General features: G+C 42.9%; 1 protein-coding gene across 2 annotated transcripts in view; it reads left to right on the top strand.

Annotated features, from left to right (window-relative positions):
• Positions 1-23,642, top strand: part of arid3a (AT-rich interactive domain 3A) — a 63,461-nt gene extending 39,819 nt beyond the window's left edge. Inside the window, exons 5-11 of one of the 2 annotated variants that reach the window (XM_080770354.1) lie at positions 874-946; positions 9,043-9,226; positions 9,926-10,230; positions 11,680-11,801; positions 13,323-13,491; positions 15,306-15,398; positions 16,280-23,642. In XM_080770354.1, coding sequence (XP_080626480.1) covers positions 874-946; positions 9,043-9,226; positions 9,926-10,230; positions 11,680-11,801; positions 13,323-13,491; positions 15,306-15,398; positions 16,280-16,428 — 1,095 coding nt within the window. In that variant the 3' untranslated portion in view covers positions 16,429-23,642. The remainder of the gene's footprint in view (positions 1-873; positions 947-9,042; positions 9,227-9,925; positions 10,231-11,679; positions 11,802-13,322; positions 13,492-15,305; positions 15,399-16,279) is intronic. The other variant, XM_080770353.1, reaches the window with a different exon arrangement.
• Positions 23,643-25,535: the final 1,893 nt, after the last annotated feature.

The raw sequence follows: 25,535 nt of genomic DNA, 5'->3' as shown, positions 1-25,535 counted from the left end.
ATATAGTCTGTGTAAAAGGCCTGTATATGAAATATCTGACACAATAGTACTATTGGCGTCAACATATTATGGTTCCAGTACCAGAGTATATACAATTGACATTTTTTGTACATATCTGTATAGAAACACAGAGATGCTTGAGCGATTATTTCCATTGTGGCAATTTGAATGCAAATGTGGTGGGGGGGGGGGGGGGGGGGGCGGGGGGACGTATACTAAAAGATAAAATCAACGATTAATACATGCATACTGTATTACTGTACCATGCAGCCAGGCTGGTGGTAGCGTAGCGTGCAGCCAGGCAGGCTGATCAAACTGGTGGTGGTGGTGGTATGGAGCCAGGCTGATCTGCTGATCAATGGCCTCAGTGTGTTTTCCCCAAGCATGCTGTGTGTGTGTGTGTGTGTGTGTGTGTGTGTGTGTGTGTGTGTGTGTGTGCTCCACTTTTACTACTAACTTGCACTGAACTTTCCAGAGCTGTGGGCCCCCCTACTAACCCCCCAACACGCACACACGCACGCACGCACACACACACACACACACACACACACACGCACACATCAGGTTCTCATCAGAGCAGCCAGTCTGTTTATATCTCATGTACCATTCTGCTGTACGATCTCTGGTCGGTCTGTCTGTCTGTCTGTCTGTCTGTCTGTCTGTCTGTCTGTCTGTCTGTCTGTCTGTCTGTCTGTCTGTCTGTCTGTCTGTCTGTCACTCAATCCATCAGTCCCTCTCTTTTTTTCTTTCTTTCTTATCTCAAAAATCTCAAAATTGGAATCTACATTGATATCATTACATGTCACACACATGCTCTATATTGAACTATAGTTCTAGCTGTTAACTGTTTCGTGTCTCTCCTCTCAACAACAGCTGTACGAGTTGGATGGAGACCCAAAGAGGAAAGAGTTTCTGGACGACCTATTCAGCTTCATGCAAAAGAGAGGTACGTTGTGTGTGTGTGTGTGTGTGTGTGTGTGTGTGTGCGTATGCGTGTGCGTGCATGTGTGCGTGTGTGCGTGCGTGAGCGCGCGCGCGCACAAACAAGTGTGTTTTGTCCAACCCGAAGAAGCAAATATACCACAGTCTATTCATTCAAGGTCTCCCATCCAGTTTGTAAACCATCCATACAATGCATTCACCTTGCCTTGTTCTATATAATAAGGCATGGAGATATAATGTAACCATGTGCTATCTTAAAGCAGACGATCCTATTCTCCAAATGGATGCCCTCACTTCTCTCTCTCTCTCTTCTCTCTCTCTCTCTCTCTCTCTCTCGCCGCCCCTCCCCCCCCCCCCCCCCCCCCCCCATGTGGCTGTCTGTCCTGCCTGTCATATGAACCTGCGCTCTCATCTTTCACCTATAGCTGCATGGGTGGGTCTTCATTCGCCCTCAGCGGCGTGTGTGTGGGGAGATGATTGCTTTATTATGGCCCGTTCACTCTGTTTCCCAGGCTGTAACTAAGAGGGGAGGCCGTGATGTGTCAAATATAATGGAGACTCTGCTTCAGCAACAACAATACCACCCCCACCACCACCCCAACTGGTTCAGGACGCGCACCTTCTATATAGATCAGTGCGTTTTGAGCTCTGGACACCGCTATAGTGGTTCTCACGACCCCCCCTCCCCTGAATAATCATAAGTTGAACTGAAGCACCACAAATGGTGTGGGCGAGTGGTGGGGGACCCACCCACCCACCCACCCACCCCACCCGGCCGGGGGTCTCATCTCATACCCACCCACCCACCACAAGCTGCGAACCACTGACACCGGATAGCTGTCAACGAGTGTCACGTTCTTCTAGCATGTTACAGTAGTGTACAGTATATATACATGTAGTCTGTAGTACTTTCCACTGACAGTGCATCAAAATGCCACAGCCTGATCGCCACATTCACAGCTCCTGGGTATTTATTGTCAGAGATGTGAACAATGCACTGACTGACTGACTGACTGCCTGACTGACTGACTGACTGACTGACTGACTGACTGACTGCGACTGCAGTGTAACAGTCACCAACAATGCATCCTAGATTGGCGTGTGTGTGTGTGTGTGTGTGTGTATGTGTGTGTGTGTGTGTGTGTGTGTGTGTGTGTGTGTGTGTGTGTGTGTGTGTGTGTGTGTGTGTGTGTGTGTGTGTGTGTGTGTGTGTGTGTGTGTGTGTGTGTGTGTGTGTGTGTGTGTGTGTGTGTGTGTGTGTGTGTGTGTGTGTGTGTGTGTGTGTGTGTGTGTGTGTGTGTGTGTGTGTGTGCGCGTGTGCGTGTGTGTGATGGAGATTGCGTGGGGGGACTTAATTTGTTTGCCTCTCCTGTATGACTCCTCCTAGAGCAGGGGTGCCCAAAAGGTAGATCGCGATCTACCAGTAGATCACAAAGGCTGTGCCAGGTAGATCACATAACATGCCCCTAAAGAATATTTAATTTAAATATATATATATATATTTTTGGCATCTGCCACTTTAATTAAGTTGACTTGATTGATTGACTGACTGACATAGAAAAGGGGCTGTCAGCTCAAACCCATAATGCAATACTTTGTTTTCAAGAGTTTTGCTGTGCACGAAATCCACAAATGTCAGTAGATTACAAATTAAATACAAAAGAAACCCTCTAGGCCTACTGTACATAGCCTATTCCATTTCTCCCCTTTCCCATTCCAAGTGCATTTGTCTTAAATGTAATGCCAAAGCCATTTTTAGCAATGCTATTATAATGTTTCCGATGGGTAGATCTTGTTGAGCTGGTCATTTTGAAAGTAGCTCTCAATTCAAAAAGTGTGGGCACCCCTGTCCTAGAGGGTTGACATTTGTAACATTTCTCAGCTGTTGTGGAGAGTGAGGATATCAGACCAAATGGGTCTAACATGTCTGATTTGTACATTGAGAGATAACAAACGTGTGATGAAAAATAGATTTTTTTTTTAGACAAAGCAATGGATGGGCTGGTCTATAGTACTGAAATCATTCTCAGAATATGACAGCCCCCTCTGCAGGCCTGTTAGAGAACATTACATGTTTTAACTTCTACAATAGGATAGTGAGCCAAAGTGATACGCAGTACAGTAGGAGAACACATGATGGATTGATTTGTGTCATGCTTCCCAAGGATGCCCAAGGCCATATGGACTTACAGGAGACCTTTACATTTCATTTGACCGACAACAATTCACAAACAATGATGAAACCAATAACCAACTTGAACACTCAAGCATTCATGCTGTAATGAATGGCAGATTATATCAATACAGCCCAATTTAAAATACAACATTGGGCCTATTAATCTTAAACGCCTGTATTGTCATAAATATAAGATCACTCTGATTATAAGACGATCGACCTGCACCCATTTTTCAAGACTCATTTGTGGAAAAAGATCATTGAATGTCAAATAGTCTAGTCCCCCGATTATAATACGACGCCGTTTTTTTAGGATATTTCCATTGGGAAAAAACGTAATCTTATATTAAAGGCCAATAGCGTACTTCATAATTAAACAACCAACTTCTGGCCATCATCTTCCCAGACTATAGCTCAGGTTTTTTTTTTTTTTTTGCATCACATCAAATAAAGGAACTCTCAAATCGGCATACAGCTACGAGCATGTAGGTCTGCTATTTTTGAAAAATCGACTGACATGGAAACATACGTAGCTTTTTCAGAAAACTGTCAGGATAGAGAAGACATTTTTAGAATCTGATCTCAGGTAAAAAACAAAGAAAAAAACATTATCTATATAGCTTGGCATTGGGCTTTTCTCTCGGATATAACGTATATACCAAGGGGTTTTCAACAGGTGGTCCGTGGACCACTTGTGGTGGTCAGTGAAGGTATTGCTTGTGGTAGCAAATTGAATATTTTGTATTATCTTCCACGTAACGGTAACAGTGCACTAAACGTGTGGGCACAGCTGTTCCATGGAAGTGCATCAATGTTGTCAGTTACGGGGAAGTCTGAGGTTTAAGAGATTCCACAGAAAGGGGAGTTGTTAGTGTACCAGCTTCCCTGATTGAGTCATCATTCATGGGAAATGTAGTGCCTAACTGTGTGTCTGACATCTACATTTAGAAGAGTTTCTTCTAAATGATGACAAATTTCTGAGAAACCTCATGTTTCTGTATCAGTGGTGCTCAATATTTCATGTCAAGGACTCCTAGAAATATATTGGCCGCCGACCCCCCATCTGAAAATATGTTGTTTCAGGGACCCCCCCCCCCCCCCCAGAAGCAAAGATTTGAGTTAAAAACGTTCGCTCTGAAAGAACAAATTCAAAGATTTGCGCCACATTTTCACGATTTTTCAAAAGTAGCAGACCTACAAGCCTTGTAGCGCGCCACTCGGTGGCGCGCTACAAGGCTTGTGGGTTTAAAAAAAATGGGTTAAAAGAATGTTGGACAAAGTAAGAGAATGGAATAAGGAATAAGGGTAACCGTGGAATAGGATATCGTATATTTCGGTTAAATAATGCCTGGTCTTGATATACCTTGTTGTTGCACGTAGTATCGTGCAATGAATGAAATCAAGCCCTTTTATGTTTCTCAGCTGCTGTTGCTATACGCATGGCTGCCAGTTCCCACCTGATGTTGTGTGGGAATTCAGACTGCTCCAGACCGTACTGAATAACTGCTAGCTTAGATAATGTCTTGAGGCTAGGACTGAGGTCTAAGACATACAGGTCACCAGGTGTTTTGGGTCCTCCAAAGAGGACGATTCGATCTCCCATCATGCAACAGCACATCGTATACATATGAGACGGTCCTTTCCCCTTGGGCTCAACCTTCTTCCAGGAGAAGGTCTCTGGACTGAATTTCCACACATCATTGAGGTACTTGTTAACGTTCCGGCCACCACATAATTATGTACAGCTCTCCATTGTAGGTAAAGGCTGAATTATCCCCACGTTCTTCTGGTAGAAGCTGTGTAGAAGGTGTGTCCAGCCAGTGGTTGGTCTCTGTGTCGAACACTCTGATGGTGTAGTACTGACACATCTTTTTCCAGCCCCCAAACACAAACATCTTTGTCCCGATGATGGTAGCAGAGTGATGTTCTGAAGCAGGAGGTGGAGTTCCTCAGGTGTTAATTAAAGTCCAGACCATCGTGGTGGTTTCCAACTTGTAGATGTCATTAGTGCATCCAGTGGATGTAGATGTGGCTGTAGTGTATCCTCCATGAACAAACATGACCTTCCCCAAAACACAGGCTGAGTGATAGTACCTCACCTTTGGAACAGTCCCAGAAACCTGTGGTTTGAACCATCTGTGGGCGTCAACATCAAATGCATCACAAAGCACATTGCAGTAAGGATAACCTCCCCAGAGGTAGACAGTAGCTTCAATCAGCACAGCTGTGTGGCCCCTGCGCCCAGAGGGAACCTCAAGGTGAGGTTCTGCTGTTCCAGGGGTCACTGGGGTCAACCTCCTCCAGCATAAAGACGCTGTATTGAAGACGTGTACTTCAATGGGATCTATTCCGCTCTGGTCTGGCCCGTCTCCTACAAAGCAGTAGATCTCGTGTCCGACCACCACAGCAGCGTCCTTGTCCTCCCTATGTTCTCCTTCCAGATGTGTCGTCCAGTGAACCATTTCACAGCAGCAGCTCCACCGGCGTCAATCAGGGTTGACGACTAGTTTACAGATGAACTTGTTAGGATGAAGGCAGCTCGGTTTCCTCGTTGCAAGTCTCTTAACTGATGTTTAGAGTATCGGACACGTCTTTATAAAGAACAATTATTATAATATGACGATGTCAAATTGTCACGCAATCTGATTGGCCAGAACTGTGTCAGAACTATGTCGTCAATCATCCATATTTGGGCATATGGACGGAGAGAAAGAAAACACAGACAAGCAACACCCGGAACCGGATTGTTTGTGAGGAAGTGGACTGGCATTTGAATTGTCTCAGAGCCCTGAGCTCAACCCATGTCTGTCCCTATTGGTCGTCTAAGAGCACCTACTGAACCATGTCTGTCCCTATTGGTCGTCTAAGAGCACCTACTAACCCATGTCTGTCCCTATTGGTCGTCTAAGAGCACCTACTGACCCATGTCTGTCCCTATTGGTCGTCTAAGAGCACCTACTAACCCATGTCTGTCCCTATTGGTCGTCTAAGAGCACCTACTGACCCATGTCTGTCCCTATTGGTCGTCTAAGAGCACCTACTGACCCATGTCTGTCCCTATTGGTCGTCTAAGAGCACCTACTGACCCATGTCTGTCCCTATTGGTCGACTAAGAGCACCTACTGACCCATGTCTGTCCCTATTGGTCGACTAAAAGCACCTACTGACCCATGTCTGTCCCTATTGGTCGTCTAAGAGCACCTACTGACCCATGTCTGTCCCTATTGGTCGACTAAGAGCACCTACTGACTGACCCATGTCTGTCCCTATTGGTCGACTAAGAGCACCTACTGACCCATGTCTGTCCCTATTGGTCGTCTAAGAGCACCTACTGACCCATGTCTGTCCCTATTGGTCGACTAAGAGCACCTGCTGACCCATGTCTGTCCCTATTGGTCGACTAAGAGCACCTATTAACGAGTGTTTAACTATAGGTTGACACTCACATCTGGTAACAGTCAAATCTTTTTATTACCTATTAATTCAAATATTTTCTTACATTTGATGGACTTTTGAAATACTGTGTTATTTAATACATTTAACAAAGGCATTTTATTTATATTTAAAACAATAACGGGTCGAGATTCATACTCCTATTTTAGAGCCGAATAAAAGTCGGCTCTACAATGTGTCGTCATTTGAGGTTCGGGGGGGGCGGGTACCGTCCTAAAGTCGTCTCTTCGGTGCTACTGAAAATTTCTGACGAGCCGAAATCATTTCGGCACTACAGCGCCGAAACAGCGGTAAAATAGGAGTATGAATCGGCCCTTAGTCAGGGTGGAGGTCCCTGGTTCACAATCAGTTGATTGTGATGTATATACACAAATACACAAAACTGGGGTATTTATTATATATATATATATATATATATATATGGATGTTAGCTGACTCACACTTATTGGCAAATGTCTTAAATACCTGCCTTGTTTACTCTGACAATAAAATTGTCTCAATTCAATTCAAAGGGAGCTTTATTGGCATGAGAAAACAAAAGTTTACATTGCCATAATCTTGAGTTTTATTTTTCGGGCGGCCAAAGCAGTTGAAAATGGGGAAAGTACAGTATATACAGTTGGAGTTTACACATTAGCCAGCTATGTGTAAACAGAGCTATGTCACATTGCATCGTTATATATATATATATATAAATGCTGTCATTATACAGGGTATAAAGCTTTTTTCAAACAAACAGCACCAATCTTTTGCAGTCACTTTGGGGGAATAAAATAGCATGCATTTTCTATCAAAACAATTTCTGTTCTCAAAGCGTTTTTAAACGGACACATGTTCAATCCATCGAAACATACATGGCATAACTTTCCTTCAGCAAGTCTGTTCTTTAATTTACGTAAGGGCCACATTAGCCTGTAGCCCGACACATATCCTTCAGTCAGCATCGTGCATCAGTATCATGCCAACCTTGATGGTTTATCTGTCAACGCGCTTTCCACGATCTTCTCTTACCAACACACACACACACGCGCACACACACACACCTCCAAGGATTTATGCTTTAATAATATTTGCTGAACCTTGAAAAAAAGGCCTAGACCTTTCCAGTCGAGTCGAGTTGACCGAATTTAATATTCCGATCACCGGAGGGAACATCATCTGGCCCCACACACACACACACACACACACACACACACACACACACACACACACACACACACACACACACACACACACACACAGATGTCTAACCACTTCTTCAGGGGTCCAATAACGCAATTATGTACATTGCTTCTCGGGACGATATGATGCAGGCTTTTCACTATTACAATTTCAGATGTTGATATTTCAAAGGGTGTCATGACGACTGAGTATAGGAGAGAGATGACTATGCGTCCTTATCATCAGATTATAGTGTAGATATACAGTAGGTGACTTATTGGTCCTGACCTTATTCATAAATCTATATGTGTTCCCTTGATGTTATCTAATCTTATCTGCCGCCACACTACTGGTAAAATCGACTTTGGAGTCTGGTGTGTGTGAGATCAAATTATTTATCTGCCCCAGTGCACATGGCACATGTTACTGCCAGCCATTACATTTTTAAAACGTATAAAAATATATTTTTGAAAATAGCAGACAAGCTCATGTGTCGCATAATTGTGAGCTTGTAGATCTGCTCATTTCTAAAAAAAAAATAATAATAATCTTTCTTACATTTTAAAAATGTAAAACTTCTCTGTGAAATGGGACATTCTGCACTTTGTACTCGATACTACATTGATACTTTTACTTAACCCATTTTGGGGCGGGAACCCCTTTTGGTGTTAGCATAATGTTATGCTTTAGCTATTGAAAAATAGCAGATCTACAAGTTCTATGAACTTTTATGAGCTTTTATTGAAAAATCGTGAAAATGTGCCTCCAATCTTTGAATATATTATTCTTTCAGAGTGAACATTTTAACTCAAATCTTTGCTTCTGTCGGGGGTCCCTGGAACCCCAGATGGGGGTCAGATGGGGGTCGGTGGCATGTTACATAATAATTCTTGGGGTCCTTGACATGAAATATTGAGCACCACTGATACAGAAACATGAGGTTTTGAAGGAAATTGTCATCATTTAGAAGAAACGTCGTCTTCTAAATGTAGACGTCAGACACACAGTTAGGCAACATTTCCCATTAATGATGACTCAATCAGGGAAGCTGGTACACTGACAACTCCCTTTTCTGCGGAATGTCTTAACCTCAGACTTCCCAGTAAGTAACTGACAACATTGATGCACTTCCACGGAACAGCTGTGACCACAAGTTTAGTGCACTTTTTTCTTGTGTCTACCGTTCTTCAAATCTCCCAGTAACGACACATTAAAAAAAGGCTTAGAGGCCCCGCCTCTATCTCTGCCCCTTCTTTGCCTAACCTTTTGACCTGTGTTGTTGTGTATGTGCCCCCCTCCCCTCATGCCAGGGACCCCGGTGAACCGCATCCCCATCATGGCCAAGCAGGTGCTGGACCTGTACATGCTGTACCAGCTGGTGACGGAGAAGGGAGGCCTGGTGGAGGTGATCAACAAGAAGCTGTGGCGAGAGATCACCAAGGGCCTGAACCTGCCCACCTCCATCACCAGCGCTGCCTTTACGCTCCGAACACAGTCAGTACACACACACACACACACACACACACACGCTCACAATCAGTGTTGTTTTTGGCAGCGGATTTTGATTTTAGTTTTAGTCATAGTCTCTTCAATCGTTTTCATTTACTTTCAGTCACATTTTAGTCACATGGAATCTTTTAGTCTTAGTCCAGTTTTAGTCGACTGAATACCATGAGATTTTGCAGAACGTCACTTTGACAGCTCATCCATCGTAGCTTGTTTACAAGTGAGACGGACTTCCTGTGCAAAAAAGCTGCCTCGTCAAAATAAGAGCCACTTGTATTGATTATAGTCAACACTATAGTTTTATTTCCACATCTACTTTACAGGACGTTATAATAACGTCTCATTTGAGTGCCTGTCGGCGTTCTCTAAATCCCTGCAGCTCTCAGCTGGTGCGCAAATGGCTATAGGCTGTCGAAGAAAAAACTAAAGGGAAAAAAAGAACGGAAAATAACTGTTCATTTTTTGGAATCATGAACTTTAGTTCAAAATGTTGAATTATGAACTATGAACTGAAGTAGTTCCTTTTAAAATTTCCGAACTGTGAATTCAACTATAGTTCATAAAATTTCCCAACACTGCTCACGATATAGTATTATCGGGGACCGAGTGTTTGATAAACAAACCTAACCACCAAAGCGACGTAAACTCACTCACGTCGTCTCTCTCTCTCTCCCTCTCTCACAACAGGTACATGAAGTACCTCTACCCGTACGAGTGCGACAAGCGGGCGCTCAGCAACCCCAACGAGCTGCAGGCGGCCATCGACAGCAACCGCCGCGAGGGCCGGCGGCAGAGCTTCGGCAGCTCTCTGTTCACCTACTCGCCCAACGGCACGCCCACCATGCTCTCCTCGCCCAAGCTGCCCCCCGGCCACCACCACCACGGCATGCCCACGCTGCACGGCCACCACGGCATGCCGGGAGGGGGGCACGGGGGGCACACCAACGGAGCCTCCTCGCTCGTCTCCCCCGGGATGCACAAAATCAAAAAAGGTGAATTGTTTGGGGGTGGTGGTGGTGTAAGTGGTGCTACTTTTTGTAGTGGTGCAACGACTCCTATACACAACCGGCAACATGTATGTGACGTTCACCTATGTATGTGTGAGCACCAGTATGAGTACCAGTAGGGGCCAGTAGGGGCGCCAGAAACAGAGAGAGAGAGAGACAGTGCTGCTGTTGCTTGCTAATGAGAGAGAGAGAGAGAGAGAGGAGGGGGCACACAGAAAGACTTCAATGCAAGGAATGAATGCATTCGCCATGTATCCGAAGGAAGTCTGATCCAATCACTTTTAGATTTACTCCAGTTTAACCCTGAGTTTAAGTTTTGTTGTGTTCAAGATCTGATTTTAGGCATGTTTAAGCCTCCAGGAAAATCCGTGTTGAGGTTCTTAATCCAGAGAGAGAGACAGTGCTGCTGTTGCTTGCTAATGAGAGAGAGAGAGAGAGAGAGAGAGAGAGAGAGAGAGAGAGAGAGAGAGAGAGAGAGAGAGAAAGAGAGAAATAGCAGACCTACAAAGCTTGTAGCTTGTAGCTTGTAGATCTGCTATTTTTCAATAGCTAAATTATATTATATTATGTTTAAAACACCAAAAGGGGGTCCCGCCCCAAAATGGGTTAAAATGGCCTCATTAAGACCTGAGGGCCGGCCGATTCTACGAATGCCGTCTAAATCATTTATTATCACACCTTCAAGATTGTTCTAAAACATTTAAGAAATAGCAGATGTATACAAGCTAGTAGCGTGGCATGAAATTTCACGTTGTGAGCTTGTATATCTGCTATATCTGCTATAGCAGAGCTCATAGCGCGCCACCGAGTGGCGCGCTACGAGCTTGTAGGTCTGCTATTCTTTTTAAATCCAACGACGGACATAGAAACTAGCTTTTTCAGAAAACTGTCAGGATGTAGAAGACACTTTTAGAATCTGATCTCAGGTCAGAATGGGTTTTAAGCAAGTGCAATTGGAAGTGATGAAACAATTAAGAAATCCTGAATCCTCTCGTGTGGCAGTGGTTCTCAAAGTGGGTTCCAGGGACACTCAGGGTTCCAAATGGACCCTTTCAGGGTTCCAAATGGACCCTTACAGGAGTTATGGCGGTACTGGAAATTAAAACGTTTGAGAACCACTGCTCTTGGGTACGAGTTTTTAAGTCTAAACAGAGAGACGGACTTATCTCCGTGTGAAAAAGTCGTTTGTTTGATCGGTCCGAATTGGCTACATGTCAATTGTCAAGGTTTATAGACGGGTTGCACAACACGTGCAGACGGTTATACAACAATTCGGACGGTTACACAACCTTGGCTATTAGCGCTGGAGTTTTTCCACATTGATATCAGGGTGTCTACTCTACACATGTCTGGGGGGGGAGTATGGAAAAAATAAGCTGTTTTAACCTGTGGGCTCTTCTCTTCCCTGTCTCTGCGCGTGCCGTTCCAACCAAGAAGAGGACGGCGGCCATCACATCCTGCCAATGGGAATGGGGCGCCTGCCGGTCGGTGGCATGGCGGCTCACTCTGTCGCCGCGGTACAAGCCGTGGCCGCGCAGGCAGCCATGGCTGCACAGGTATAACCTTTCTTTATTTTATTTTTTATTTATTTTAAACATTATTTATTCAACATGCCAAACATGACCCGCTTGAATTACTTCAGTCTAAATTAGTAGCTCAATGCTCAACACACGTATAATGAAAGGCATTTAAAATTACATAAAAATGTAAATTTTCAGCATTCCAATTACAAAATAGCAAAAAATAGCAGATCTACAAGCTCAAAATGCGTCGCAGCTCAGTGAGTGTGGAAATATAGTGGCCCTCTCCATCGTCGAAGTTGCCCACCCCTGCTTTAGAGTATAATATTGACACTTAATAGTAACTCTGAGAGTGTATACAGCAACCATTTGGTTCCATTTGTTCTCACGCAATACAATGCATACAAAACTGGGGGGGGGGGCCTTGACATTAACCCATTTTGGTGTTATAGCATTATGCTATGCTTTAGCTATTGAAAAATAGCAGATCTACAAGCTCATAGCGCGCCACCGAGTGGCGCGCTACGAGCTTGTAGGTCTGCTATTTTTGAAAAATCGAAGAACGACTGACAACTTAGCTTTTTCCGTAAACTGTCATTTTCAAACAGACATTTGTAGAATCTTATCTCAGGTCAAAATGGGTCAAAAGGCTTGAGAAGCACATGATCTATTATGTACTGAACATTAGTTATATTGTGTGCTGGCTGTAAATGTAATATTTATGGACCAGACTATATAGATCAGTGTTTGATGTTTGAAATGCCTCTGTGTTGTTTCATTTTCTCTCAACATTCTCAACAAGGTCTATTCACAGAAATCAGACATATTTTCCTTCATACGGTTGAACGAAAGAGCCCATTCAGTGTAAAAAATATTGATTTTGTTCTTACTGTATAGCGTTCATTAAATATATATTGGATCTGCTCTCATCCATCCCCGATGACTGTGAGGCCTGAGGCTGACACTGCAATATGACTTGACTTAACACCTTATAGTTGGTAACCTTACAGCGCTGTTTCCCAAACAGTGGGTCGGGGGACCCAACCCACAGGTTGCGGACACATTTTAAAACATTTTCCCCCAAAAAAAGCTAAACTTTTTATGAATTCATTCATTTTACGAAGAAAATAAGAAATCAAAGAAAAATCTACAAATTCCATAAATTAGGGAAACTAAATCTACAAGATCTACAAGCTCACAACGCGCCACGAAGCGACGTGTCGTGAGCTTGTAGATCTGCTATTTTCTCTCTTTTTGGGTCCCGGCGGGGGGGGGGAGACATAAAATGTCTCTTTTTGGGTCACGGGTCTAAAAGGTTATGCTTTTAGCTTTAGCTATTGAAAAATAGCAGATCTACAAGCTCGTAGTGCGCCACCGAGTGGCGCGCCACTCGCTTGTTGTAGGTCTGCTATTTTTTGAAGAAATCGAAGAACGACTGACACATAGAAACATGGGCTTTTTCAGAAAACTGTCAGGATGTATAGAAGATTTTTTTTTTTAGAATCTGATCTCAGGTCAGAATGGGTGTTGAACGGTGTGCTGTACGTGTGTGTGCAGGTGGCAGCTCTGGAGCAGCTCCGGGACAAGCTGGAGTCCGGGGAACCGCCGGAGAAGAGGATGGCTCTGCCGGCAGAGGAGCACCAGCGGTTACTGCAGAGGGCTCTACAGCACAACCTGCTGGCCATGACCGCTCAGATGCCCATGAACATACGCATCAGCAACCAAGGTAGCCGCACGCACGCACGCACACACACACACACACACACACACACACACACGCACAAACACAGGTACGCACGCACGCAGTAGAGGTGGAGGTGTTTGCTAACTGTTCGCTAGCCTCTCTCTCATTCAGCGTTCGACTAACTCAGACAAGCGCCTTCATTCTCATTCGCTAACAAGCTCACACGTACTCTCGCAATCTAACTGGTTCACTTACAGTAAGGTGGTCTATAATGTATACGCGGTTCACTGTTCACACTTTCATGTTCATCTCGGTCATCATCAGTCACACCGACCGCCAAAACCCCAATGCAATGTCATTGCAATAAATGGCTAATGGTTATTAACACCTATAGAACGCCCCGGGGGGGGGGTTGTTTGCAACCATTAAATCACGGGACGGACGCCCAGTGATTTGTTTCTTCAGGGCGCCATTTCAAGGTGCACGAGGCGCCATCTTGGATGTAACTGAAGTATAGCCTCGATCGATAGTACCCAGGCTTTCATTTCATCTGCGCGGAAAATGAAAGCCTGGCGACAAGCGACGGGACCGTCAAAAACATAATCTTTGGTTAGATTTGGACGGAATGATTTAGATCAAGAGTTTTTCCACTTTTGAAGATTTTTTTTCCTCTCATCCACTAAAATGGAGGCGGGGAACGCTTTGGACGACGTCCCAACCGGGAATGACATGGAATGTTGCCCAATCGACGCTCCCATAGCCATCGACGCTCCCAGCTAGTGCAGCGCTGTGAGCTTTTGTATAGGTCTGCTATTTTTCGAGAAATCGTGAAAATGTAGTGCAAAGCTTTGAATATATTCTTTCAGAGCCAATGTTTTTAACTAAAAAATCTTTGCTTCTGTGGGAGGTCCATGGAACAACATATTTTCAGATGTGGGTCTGCGGCATATTACATATAATTTTTGGGGTCCTTGTCATGACATTTTGAGAACCACTGATATAAAAACATGAGGTTTTTCAGAAAAAAAGACATTTTAAAAAGACATTTCTTTAAATTTCGACGTCAGGCCATTTGTCAAGATCTTTCAAGAGTAGCTGATCTTTTTCAAGAGGCTTTTTGCCCGCCACTGACTGCTGTTCACCTTGTATAAGCTTGCTGTACACTAGACTGCACACAGCTACTGTAGGCCATTGAAGTTATAGCTGCACCACAGAGTATGACGCCATCGCTGAGTTCAAGGCTCGCGGTATACAAATCCCCCTGATATAAAAATGTAAGAACTATATGAACTATCATGAACTATACTGTATAAATGAAGCGGCCCTACAAATCTGGCAACCACCACAACTATACCGCTTAGCTCTAGTAGAGAAATAAACGTACTATAAATAAATACAGGCTGGATGCGTGAGTGTGAATATGTAAAGCTCTAAATTTAAAGATGCTGGGTCTCCTTCAGCTGCTGATGGAGACCTCTCTCTAGGGACGGACACAAGAGGAAGTGTCACATCCTGTGTCGCACTGCCACTCGCGCAACACCAACAGTAGGGCGGTCCACAGATGATTGGCTTAACCCATTCTGACCTGAGATCAGATTCACACGAGGTTTCCACTGGACACACACTGGTCTGATTAACCCATTCTGACCTGAGATCAGATTCTAAAAATGTCAGTCGTTCTTCGATAAATAAAAAAAATAGCAGACCTACAAGCTCGTAGCGCGCCACTCGGTGGCGCGCTATGAGCTTGTAGATCTGCTATTTTTCAATAGCTAAAGCACGACATGATGCTAACACCCAAATTGGGTTCCCGTTCAGAATGGGTTAACGTATACAACATTGTTTTCTCACTATAGGAGACAGCAGACAGGACTCTGCGCTCAACCTGACCACCAACGGCATGAGCAGCATCAGCATGTCAGTGGAGCTGAATGGAGTGGTGTACACCGGTCAGTATAATTATGTAACCTCCGCCGCCGTCATCACCTGATACCGGCGTCCACCTCACTGGCTCCTCTCACTCCCCTTATACTTAATACTAATCTACACTTGACCTTGATTGCAATCAGGATTTATGTATATTTATTTATTCATTTGTTTACGTGCTCACTAGACAGGCTTAGACTTCGATGTTCTCCGACAGGTCATTTGTGGCACAGCGCAGAGACGATTTAAAATCAATAACGGGTCATCAATAAAAATGTATCTGTAGCGGCAAACATACATATCATCACAGACCCAGGGCAAACATTTAAGTTGCATGTCTACTGTTTACCAACAATTATAATAAGCAAAACAAACACAAACTAAACCTAATAGCACATACTGTACGGTGCCCGTGTGTCCATGTAATGTACTGTATACCACATCCTTTGCCCCAAATGTCCCCAGCTGTGTCTTGTTTCATTCTAATGATGCATTTCTTCATTGGTTCATAAACGCTTTCATTTCAAGGTCCATTTGGAACACCCTCCGTGAACCCTGAGAAGCCGGTCATTGTTGAGAAATAAAATCATTAGGCCCTTAGGCGATATCAGAGAGGTCTTTATCACCCCGCTTATTACACAGCTTCTTTAATAAAGAAATTAATAAATGGACCCAAAAGTAACGACAAAAGGAAAAATGCCATTGCTCACGGTAATGAAAGCATTAATGTTTTACCAAGTGGCACAAGCAGTCCGTTAATGAACTCGCCGGTCATTATTCAAAAATAACACACCGCTGAATTTCAGTGATTGACCAAATCGGCAATCAAGACATTGGACCAAGCCGTGCGATAACGGGAAAAGCAACCGAACTAACTTGAATTGTGTCGTGTCGTTTTTAACAGGTGTCCTTTTTGCTCAGGCGGCACGGTCAGCCTCCTCAGGGGCCTCCGGTATCGGCAAGGGCACCGGCCCTCGGAGCATGGGCTCCCAGCAACAGCAGCAGCCCCCTCACACACCTACCTCATCCAACACAACCCACCCATCGTCTTAACAACTCCCACCCACCTTACACCCCCTTTTTTATCACCACGCTAACTAAAGCCAAAAACCAACCTCATTTTCTACATGGTATATGCCAAAACACACACACACACACACACACACACACACACACACACACACACACACACTGTACAGACATACACACACACACACACACACACACACACACACACACACACACACACACACACTGTACAGACATACACACACACACACACACACACACACACACACACACACACACACACACACACACACACTGTACAGACATACACAAAACTGAAAGACGTCAGACCACTTGAAGTACACTATCTCAGGTTTTTCTTCTCAGAAGACTCCCCCTCTTTTGTTCTTTTAGCCAAAAGGAAAAATATTATATCGAATGGAGAGTCAGTATGTGAAAAATGAGATATATGCACAACCTGTGAATAATTTATTTCTACATAAATGTACAGAATATCCGAAGAACAAAATAATTTAATAATAACAAGGAAGGGTAATGCACTGTTTACACACACACACGCGCGCACACACACAAACACACACACACACACGCACACACACACACACACACACACACACACACACACACACACACACACACACACACGCACACAGACAGCTACTGACTGACAGCCACGCTTCTCCTTCAGAGGACAGCTGTTTTGTTTTTATTATCAAAACTATCATTATTATTATCATTATTGTTATTCTCACTATTGTTGTTATTATCGTTATTGTAATCATTAACAATCCTCTCACTGCAAAAAAAATATATGAATCTATATATTTAGGATTTATTTGGAGAAAAAAACGAAACTTTGAAAAAAACAAAAAGATCGAAAATTATGAAAATCCTCTATTTTTAATCAGAGAAGCTTTTAAAGGAATATTATGTTATTTTTCTTCAGGGCATATTATAACAAAACTACCGTTGTGACCTCAAGCGCATGTTCCATAAAGACGTTATTGTTCGTTTTTCATGGTTCAGTAGCAGCACTCGTTCTGAACCCAAAGGCAGCGTTTCATGTATTCATAACATCCACTTCTCTCCACATGGGTTACATTGTTGTGGTGTGTACAGTATAATATATGCTGTATATATCGTCTCTGTCGGGGGTGGAAACCTCACATGTCCAAAAAACTGTTCTGTACTGGTCGGCATTCAAATTCAAAAGGGGTTCCTGCCCCAAAATGGGTTAATTTTTACGACAGCGACAAAACTGAAACACAAAAAGTTAGAACATAGGAGATACGAGGTTTCTGCCCCGACCAACGGCGGTGTATATATTAGGGTTGCAACTATGGATTATCTCCTTATCTTCCCAACACAGGGATACCAGATTGAAAGTGCTTAACTGTTGCACTCGCAGCTGTATTGGACAGCACATTTATGCTTCTCAATCACTTAAGTAATCAATTTTTCTTTTTTTTTAATATTATAATCGATTCGATCGATGAATTAGATTAACTGTTGCACCCATATATATATATATGTACTGTATATATATTTATACACGTGACGTATGTATCCCACACTAGACTTCTGGAACACTCTTAACTAGAGTAACGCCTTTTCCAAAAGTGACTCTTTTTTTCGTGAAAGATATAAATCTTTCATTTTTTTTCTCTCTTGGCATTTCTATTTTTATTTTATTTTCGTTTGTCGTTTTTGGTCAGATTCTATAGTGATGTGATGTTCTATTGTGTCCTGTATCTCTCTGTAGTGCTCTGCTGCTCTCGAACATGCCTGTATGTGTAGCTCTTCAGGGATAAGAGCAGGAAGAATTTAGCTATAATCTCCTATTTAAGTGGGTTTTAAAACCTTTTAATTTCTATAGGACTCCTATCTATATCTCTGAGAGTGTACTCTCAAGAGTTACAGACCTGTAAAGGTCCATTTGGAATATTATTGACATGTAAAGGAGTCCTGTCCCCCCCCCCCAAAAAAGTAATAATCCTTAAAAGAGAGAAAAGAAGAAGGTAAAGAAAACAATTAACCGTGAACAATCCCATCAGTTGGTTGTGCTTTTGGTCGAGAGACAATCAGGAAAGTAAACCGGGCTTCACAACAAACTAAACGTTGACGACGTCTCAGGCTATATAGAATCCATGTTCTCTGTGCTCCACGGTAAAACCACGTATACGTTTATTACTATTTTCGTTTTTTCTCTCTCGTCCGCGGAAAATGAGACGGCGTTTTTGCGTCTGCATGACATCAGTGCTTCTTCTTTCCTGATCCAAGTGCTTCTTAATCAGAGCTGTGACGAGGACAGCTGGGGTCTCGTTAAGGACTGCTCTGGTCTGTCTTGTCACTCAAGGATTTTTACACGGAATATGTCTTGTGGTTCTCTTTGGCTTGTTTCTTATTTAGATGTCGTTAAGTCAGGGGTTTTTGATATTGTACAGTCACGGCCCCCGGGGGTAATCCATACCTGATGGCCTAGTTCTTAAGCCTGATTTATAACTTTGTTGTATGCCAAAAATAGCCAATTGACAAGCTCGTGCACAAGGTCGTAGGTCGGCTATTTTCAGTGTGCGATACGGTTGTATGACGGAGTGTAAACGAAACATAAGTGTCTCCCGCGCGCGCACTCAGTACACCTAGGTTATTTTGTCCTTTTATTAAATGTCAGTTGTGCAGACACTTTGTAATCCGATCGTCGTCTACTTGTTTATCTCGGTTTTGGTCTAGAATAGATCAATCAATCAGTCTTTTCAAACTATAACCGTTGTTACCTCTCTTGACTTTTTGCCTGTTATAGATTGTTACAAGAAGAAAAGCCTTTTTTTCTCACTCTCTGTCTCCCCTACTACACAAAGCAACTCTCTTCCTACAGAAGCTAGGGAGTAATCACGCGTTGCAGTAGTATAGGTTTATGTTCTCTATGGTGTCAAGACTAGACTATCTCTCCACACAATACATAGTCTACGTGTAACGGGGGACTGACCCCGACAAGGGGCAGCTGATGTGGACAGTGGACACATCCACCTGTGGTGGCCACCCACTGATTAGCAACATGCAGGTACACAACGTGTGGCATACTTCGATCAGAAACGTATCTCCCGGTATCGCCCGGAGAGAGGAGTGAGATAGTCTCTCTTTTCAGAGAACCTGGCTTACACAATATAACCTTTCTATTATTCTTCTGAGGCCTTAACGTTGTATGTTGTGGTAGGAAAGTGCACCGTTTTCTCCATTTAGCGTGCTTTTACTTTTTTTAGCTGAGCGTAATGGCCATCATTCTATAGTACACAGCCAATCATCACTCGGAGGCCTTTGCTCTATCAGAACACCCAGTTCAGCAGGAAGGTGCTGCAGATAGAAAGCCATCCTTTTCCTGGACATGGCTCCCACTCACCTTATGACCTGCTAGATTAAAGATCTTCTCACTCACGCCAGTATACAGTAACCAATAACCTCTTGCATGGTCACCGTTCTCTAGACTTTTAGGTATTGACTTGTTTATTATGTCCCAGAGAAATTATGCCATTTGAAATGACAGTCGGGAGACAGTCTGCAGCCTCTTAAACCCTATATATTTTATTTTTGTAGTACCTATTATCGCCCTATTATCACAATAGGGAGGGGACGCTATATGGGTTCATGTGGTTAGGAGATATGGTCCAACCATGTGGTTGGGACGTCTTAACGGAAATCAATCAAATCACAGACAGGCCTTCAATAAGGATGTCAGCTATGCAATTACAGCAGTCTTGTGCAAGGGACCGACTCCTATAATTCAGTTTGTTTGGAGCATAGTGATAAATTCCCCCTCTCAGATTCTCTAGGGCCTACAGTATATACACTACTATACCGTACAATGTGTGTGTGATGGCGTGGAGTACGTCAGGCAGAAAGCTAGTTAGACAAACCCACCATGAATAAAACAGCTTGTGCCTTTGGGCTATACGTCTCCTCTAGCCCTGGGGGGGATATGTGACGTGAATGTCGTATTCTGATGTAAATGACAGTTATCTATATTGAGCACTGTAATCTATTTACATTTGGGGGCAGCAAACCCACCTTCCCAACCCCCCAGTTGTTCTTTCTCTCCGTGCAATCGGAGGATATACTGTTGTATAGATAGAGGACGCAGAAAGGTGGAGTGTTTATTCTCTTTCCGGTTTTTTATTATTATTTGTAGATGTTTGATGGCACATAAACCTCTAGAGATGAATGACTCCCCCCTTTCTTCCTCCTCGCGTTCCTCGCTTGCAAATCGTCGCTGTCAGGCAGAAGTGTTGAATCTCCAGATTTCATGATCTTTTTGATGTTTTTCATAAATGAAGGCCCTATTTTATAATGTGTGTGTCGCGCTAATATATAGTGATGGGGGGTGGGGAAAGCAGATCTCCAAGCTCACAACTCCGCCGTGTTAACAACACGCTGTGAGCTTGGAGATTGCCTTTATTTTATAGGTATATGTGGAGAAAGCCTGGCACTCGCCGTCGAGCATTATTATAGCACACGTGGCTCTGCTAATATATAAATATTGAACCGGTGAAAAGTATTGACAGGAGCTTCAAGTGACAAAATAAGAACTACATTGGATCCAACGAAACACTGCTTATTCCCCCCCCCCCCCCCCCCCCCCAATTTCCTTTAAAGTAACGGTTTTGTCCACCCGACAATGACGATATTTATGTCCTATAGTCCAGTCCAGGGAAATGGCCGACAATCAAACACAGAAATGCTGTGTACGCGCGTGTGTGGTGTGTGTGTGAGAGAGAGAGAGATGTGTAGATGTATAGATAGGATTATGTGGGTGGGAGGTGAGGGTAGGTGGGTGGGTGGGGGTAGAGGAAAGAGAGAACTCAATCATTGCTGATCTAAAAAGGGTCAGTGCTGCTCTTCTAGATGACCCCACACGTGACCTTTACAGTCCCCTGGGCAACATTCAAGAACCTGCTCTTTTGACGGGATCCATGTTTATTACATATCCATCGACACACACAACGGCTCTCCTGAGATATTTGCTTTTGAGCAGTACGGTGCTGAATTGAACGCTCGGCTCCCACTATCTCTCTCTCTCTCTCTCTCTCTCTCCCACTATCTCTCTCTCTCTCTTTCTTTCTTTCTTTCAGGCTCTCTGTCTTTCTCTCTCTCTCTCTCTCTCTCTCTCTCTCTGCATTTTGAAGAAACAGTGGCGTGTATACGTGAGTAGAGGTTTCAAAGACAGTGGTTCTCAAACGTTTTAATTTAGTCCACGGACCCCCATAACTTAGAGAGTGTATAGAAATGGAACCATTTGTAAAACTCTGTTGGGTTTACAGACCTATAAGGCTCGATTTGATTCCTATAGCTACTTCCTTTAGTTGAGGACCGCCTGCATGGGACCCCCTCACAGGGACCCCCATGGGAGTCCCTGGACCCCACTTTGAGAACCACTGGTTTTAAGATGTGTCAGTGTGCATCAGAATCCTCAGGGAAGGTCGGGTAATGTTGTTGTTTTTTTCTACTTAACATGGAAGTGACAATCAGGGGATGAATTACAACAACATTGTATATACCTCCAAAACCGTGCAGATCCCTTTGACTGGAATATGTCCCAATTTCTACCTCAACAGATTAAAATATTTGGGCAAAATATATTGTCAGCAACCATATGCGAAGTAATACACAAAGTGGAAAATAATGTGGCTTGTTTATTGGTATAGTGTGCTCTGGGCACAAGCAGATATGAGACAAAAACAGATTGCGAAGACTGCTGACAATCGGATATCAGCCGAAATGTGATTATAGAACCCTGTAACTGATTATTTTTATGTTTTTTTGTTTTTTTCCCCCCCTTTTTTGTGGTAACCTCCCAACAAGGGAAACAAGAGAAGTATAGAGCTCCCAAACTGTGTTCATAGCTCCCCCTGGTGGAATGTTTTGTTACACCTCACAATCATAGAATTCAGTTGATTAGTTTTTTTTTCCTATACCCATTTATGAAGTCGTTTTACAATCCCAATGCTTTGGGATCACATATACAATCTCTACATATGTAATCTCAGACATATATGCAATATTTGACTTGTCCTGTCGTTCAACTCATGAAACTTGCCACTGTTTTGTCATGGTGTTGTGTACTTGCCATGTGAACACAACAAGGAAATACGATGATGGAAATTTAACGAGATGCCTTCTGCTGTGACAATTGTTTTAATTAACCTGTATGAAGATTTATTAAATATTATATTTCTGAAAATAGCTTTTTTTTAGGGCTATGGAATTATATTGTGTTTATATTATTATTATTATTATTATTATAAATATTATTATGTTTATTTTTTATTTTAGTTTTTTTGTTATTTCTTTTAAGGACATGCTGTACCACTTTTTGGACAATTGCTGTAGCAAGCCCGGGCACACAGAGACGACATTTATAACAGATCTATCCATTTAATATGATAATAATTATAATATCAATGATGTCTAACAACAACAACAATAATAATAATGATGTGATCCTTATTTTGGGGAAGCACTTGATGGACATGCCGTGTTTTTGGGGGTGTGGTTTCAGGTGTTTTTTCCGTGTAACTTGGAAAATTCAGAGTTTAAATAAAGTCTTTTGTCTTCTACGACTTCTCAGGAAAATCGACTTCTACCTCCAGTTTGACGGATTTATCCCAGATAGGGCTTAAAAGTTACAGTACCGCGTGTACGAGAGGTTGCACACTGTCTTGCCTTTGTGTGTTACTGTTTATTTTATCACGTAGCACTTCTGCGGCTTCAATCGGTTGGGTTATTGCACTGTAGCGCCAATCACAGCAATGAAAAACAATTCACCGTACTACTATACTACTACTACTACTGCTATCTCTGGATATTCAGGCACAAAAGTCTTCTATTTTTCAGTCTGTTCAGTAAATATGTGCTTTATTCCTGTTTTTTGAATTATGTTTTTATTTCAATGGATGGGATGTTTCCCAGGCACCATGGAAACAAGTGAAGTAGAGATGAGATGTGTTCTCTTCAGTGATCAATTTCTATCAAAAAGGGGCAACAGCCAGACACCAGGTTGGCATCAGGCTTATATTATTATAATAATGTGACATCTATTGTTCTACTGCATTAAAGGTTTATTTTTCTTTTAATTTGGATGGGATGAAGAGCTATTCTGGCCTATTTACTCTTATGTGTTTGTGTGAATACATTTATTTTGAATCTTAACTGAATAAAATATCACCTTTCGTAAATGTCAACTGAAATATGCGTGAGATTGTTTTTCTTAATGTTTTCCAATGGCATGCCCACAGTGTATCAGTGATGGAAGACACCCTATTGTAGAAATAGTCTGTTACAAGTACAAGTTCGTTATTACAGTACATATTTACTTGAGTAGGCCAAAAGTACAAAAGTATTGGTATTCAAATTGACTTAAAGTACCAAAAGTAACACTCAAACTTGTGCATTCATCAATAGCATTTAATGTTTGTGTTAGGACAGAATGTGGGTTACACACACCAAAGTCTGGACATATAGGAGGGGCTAAAGACCTCAACATGGAACACTAGTAGTAAGTAGTAACACTACTTGAGTTGAATGTATTTAATACTTTCCACCACTGACTTGTGTCTCTATGTAGGTAGTGCGCCTCTTTCCTCTCCCAGCTGTGCCTTGGCTCCCACAGTGTCTACCAGTGTGCCTGGCTGAGGGTACACAGTATACACTAGTGCCCTGCCAGCCTCATCCTTCTCTCCCTGACTATGTGTCTGTGACACACGGGAGGCCTCCATAGACTCATAGAGTAAACGTTTTTGGCTCAGGTCACCCTTGTAAATAACTTGTTCGTCCACGGCGCCCCTGAGATGTACATTGTTGCTTAGCACCTTATTTATGTCATGTTCAATAATGTAAATCTGTCCTCCTAGATGTATGTCACAAGGAACACTTTTGTGCATGTGCAGTTTAAAGTCCCTCAAAGTTATTTCTGATGGTTTGAGCCTCAATCACCATGACTCTGATATAACCAGGCCTTGTCATTTCTTTATGGACTTTGAAAGCAGTTTTAGCTGCAGTACCACAATGTCCTGAGGTGGTCGGGGTGCTGGTATGCAGATTATTTAATATTTGAGTCATTATAATACTGATGCTAGATAAAACCAGGCTTGTTTCCATTCCATGCCAGCTTGGAAAATCAACAATGGTGGACATTGTAAACAAAGTGGAAATGCAAATTTGGAACTGAAGACTGAAGAGGAGGAATTATACAAAGTAGGGTGTCATTGATGACATCACGATGAGGACAAAATTAGTTGAGCTGTTCCCGAGAGCAATTTCCATTAAAGCACCCCATATGATATGAAAGCCTGATTGTTCAAAATTGGTTATTTGTGGGGATAGAAAACACATATGGGAGCCCCAAAAACCCCAAAGAAATTGAAAAAGTTGAATTTTATGTTATAGGTCCTTTAACCATTGGGACCCCAGCATTCCTATTCAGGGGGGGGGGGGGGGGGGGGGGGGGGGGGGCAAAATAGCAGATCTAGGCCTACAAGCTCACAATGTTGGTGAAGAGACTTGGTTAGGCCTATACTGTAGACTCCAAATATTCTCAAAGTATTTAGAGGCACCCCTGGACTTGCGTCACGGCACCCTAGGGTGTCACCGCCATAGAGGCCCACAGGTCTGACGTGGCAAGTGATAAAGGTGCCATTTATTTTTCATAGCATTCTTGTGTTGTAGATTGTTTGGGGCATTTGTTTTCCTGCTGTGAGCACCCATGTCTCTGCAGTCTGCCCATTACATACAGCAGCACAGACTACACTATAACCTCTTGAGGTCATCTCCCATGTCAGATTTCCACACTCCTCCCATGCATCCCACAATTTGTATTAAAACATAATAAAAAGTGATAACTACTGATACTGTTTTGGGACACAGAATCTAGTAGTAGTAGTAGTAGTAGTATAGCTGGCCTATTTAAAAAATACATATATTTTCACTATTTGGGTTTAGGGAACATTTCCAACGTTTTTAGATTATTTTTTTAGTCACAACAGTATCCATAAACACAAATACGGTACTCAAAAAAGTACAGACAGACAGGTTGACCTACTTATATCATGTAAAACGTGAATTATTTACAGCCCAGTGCTGCC

The sequence above is a fragment of the Protomyctophum bolini genome (genome assembly GCF_963924005.1).
Source record: "Protomyctophum bolini genome assembly, chromosome: 8".
NCBI classification, from domain to species: domain Eukaryota; kingdom Metazoa; phylum Chordata; class Actinopteri; order Myctophiformes; family Myctophidae; genus Protomyctophum; species Protomyctophum bolini.
The sequence above is the reverse complement of the archived record's forward strand: the minus strand, read 5'-3'. Positions and strand labels throughout refer to the sequence as shown.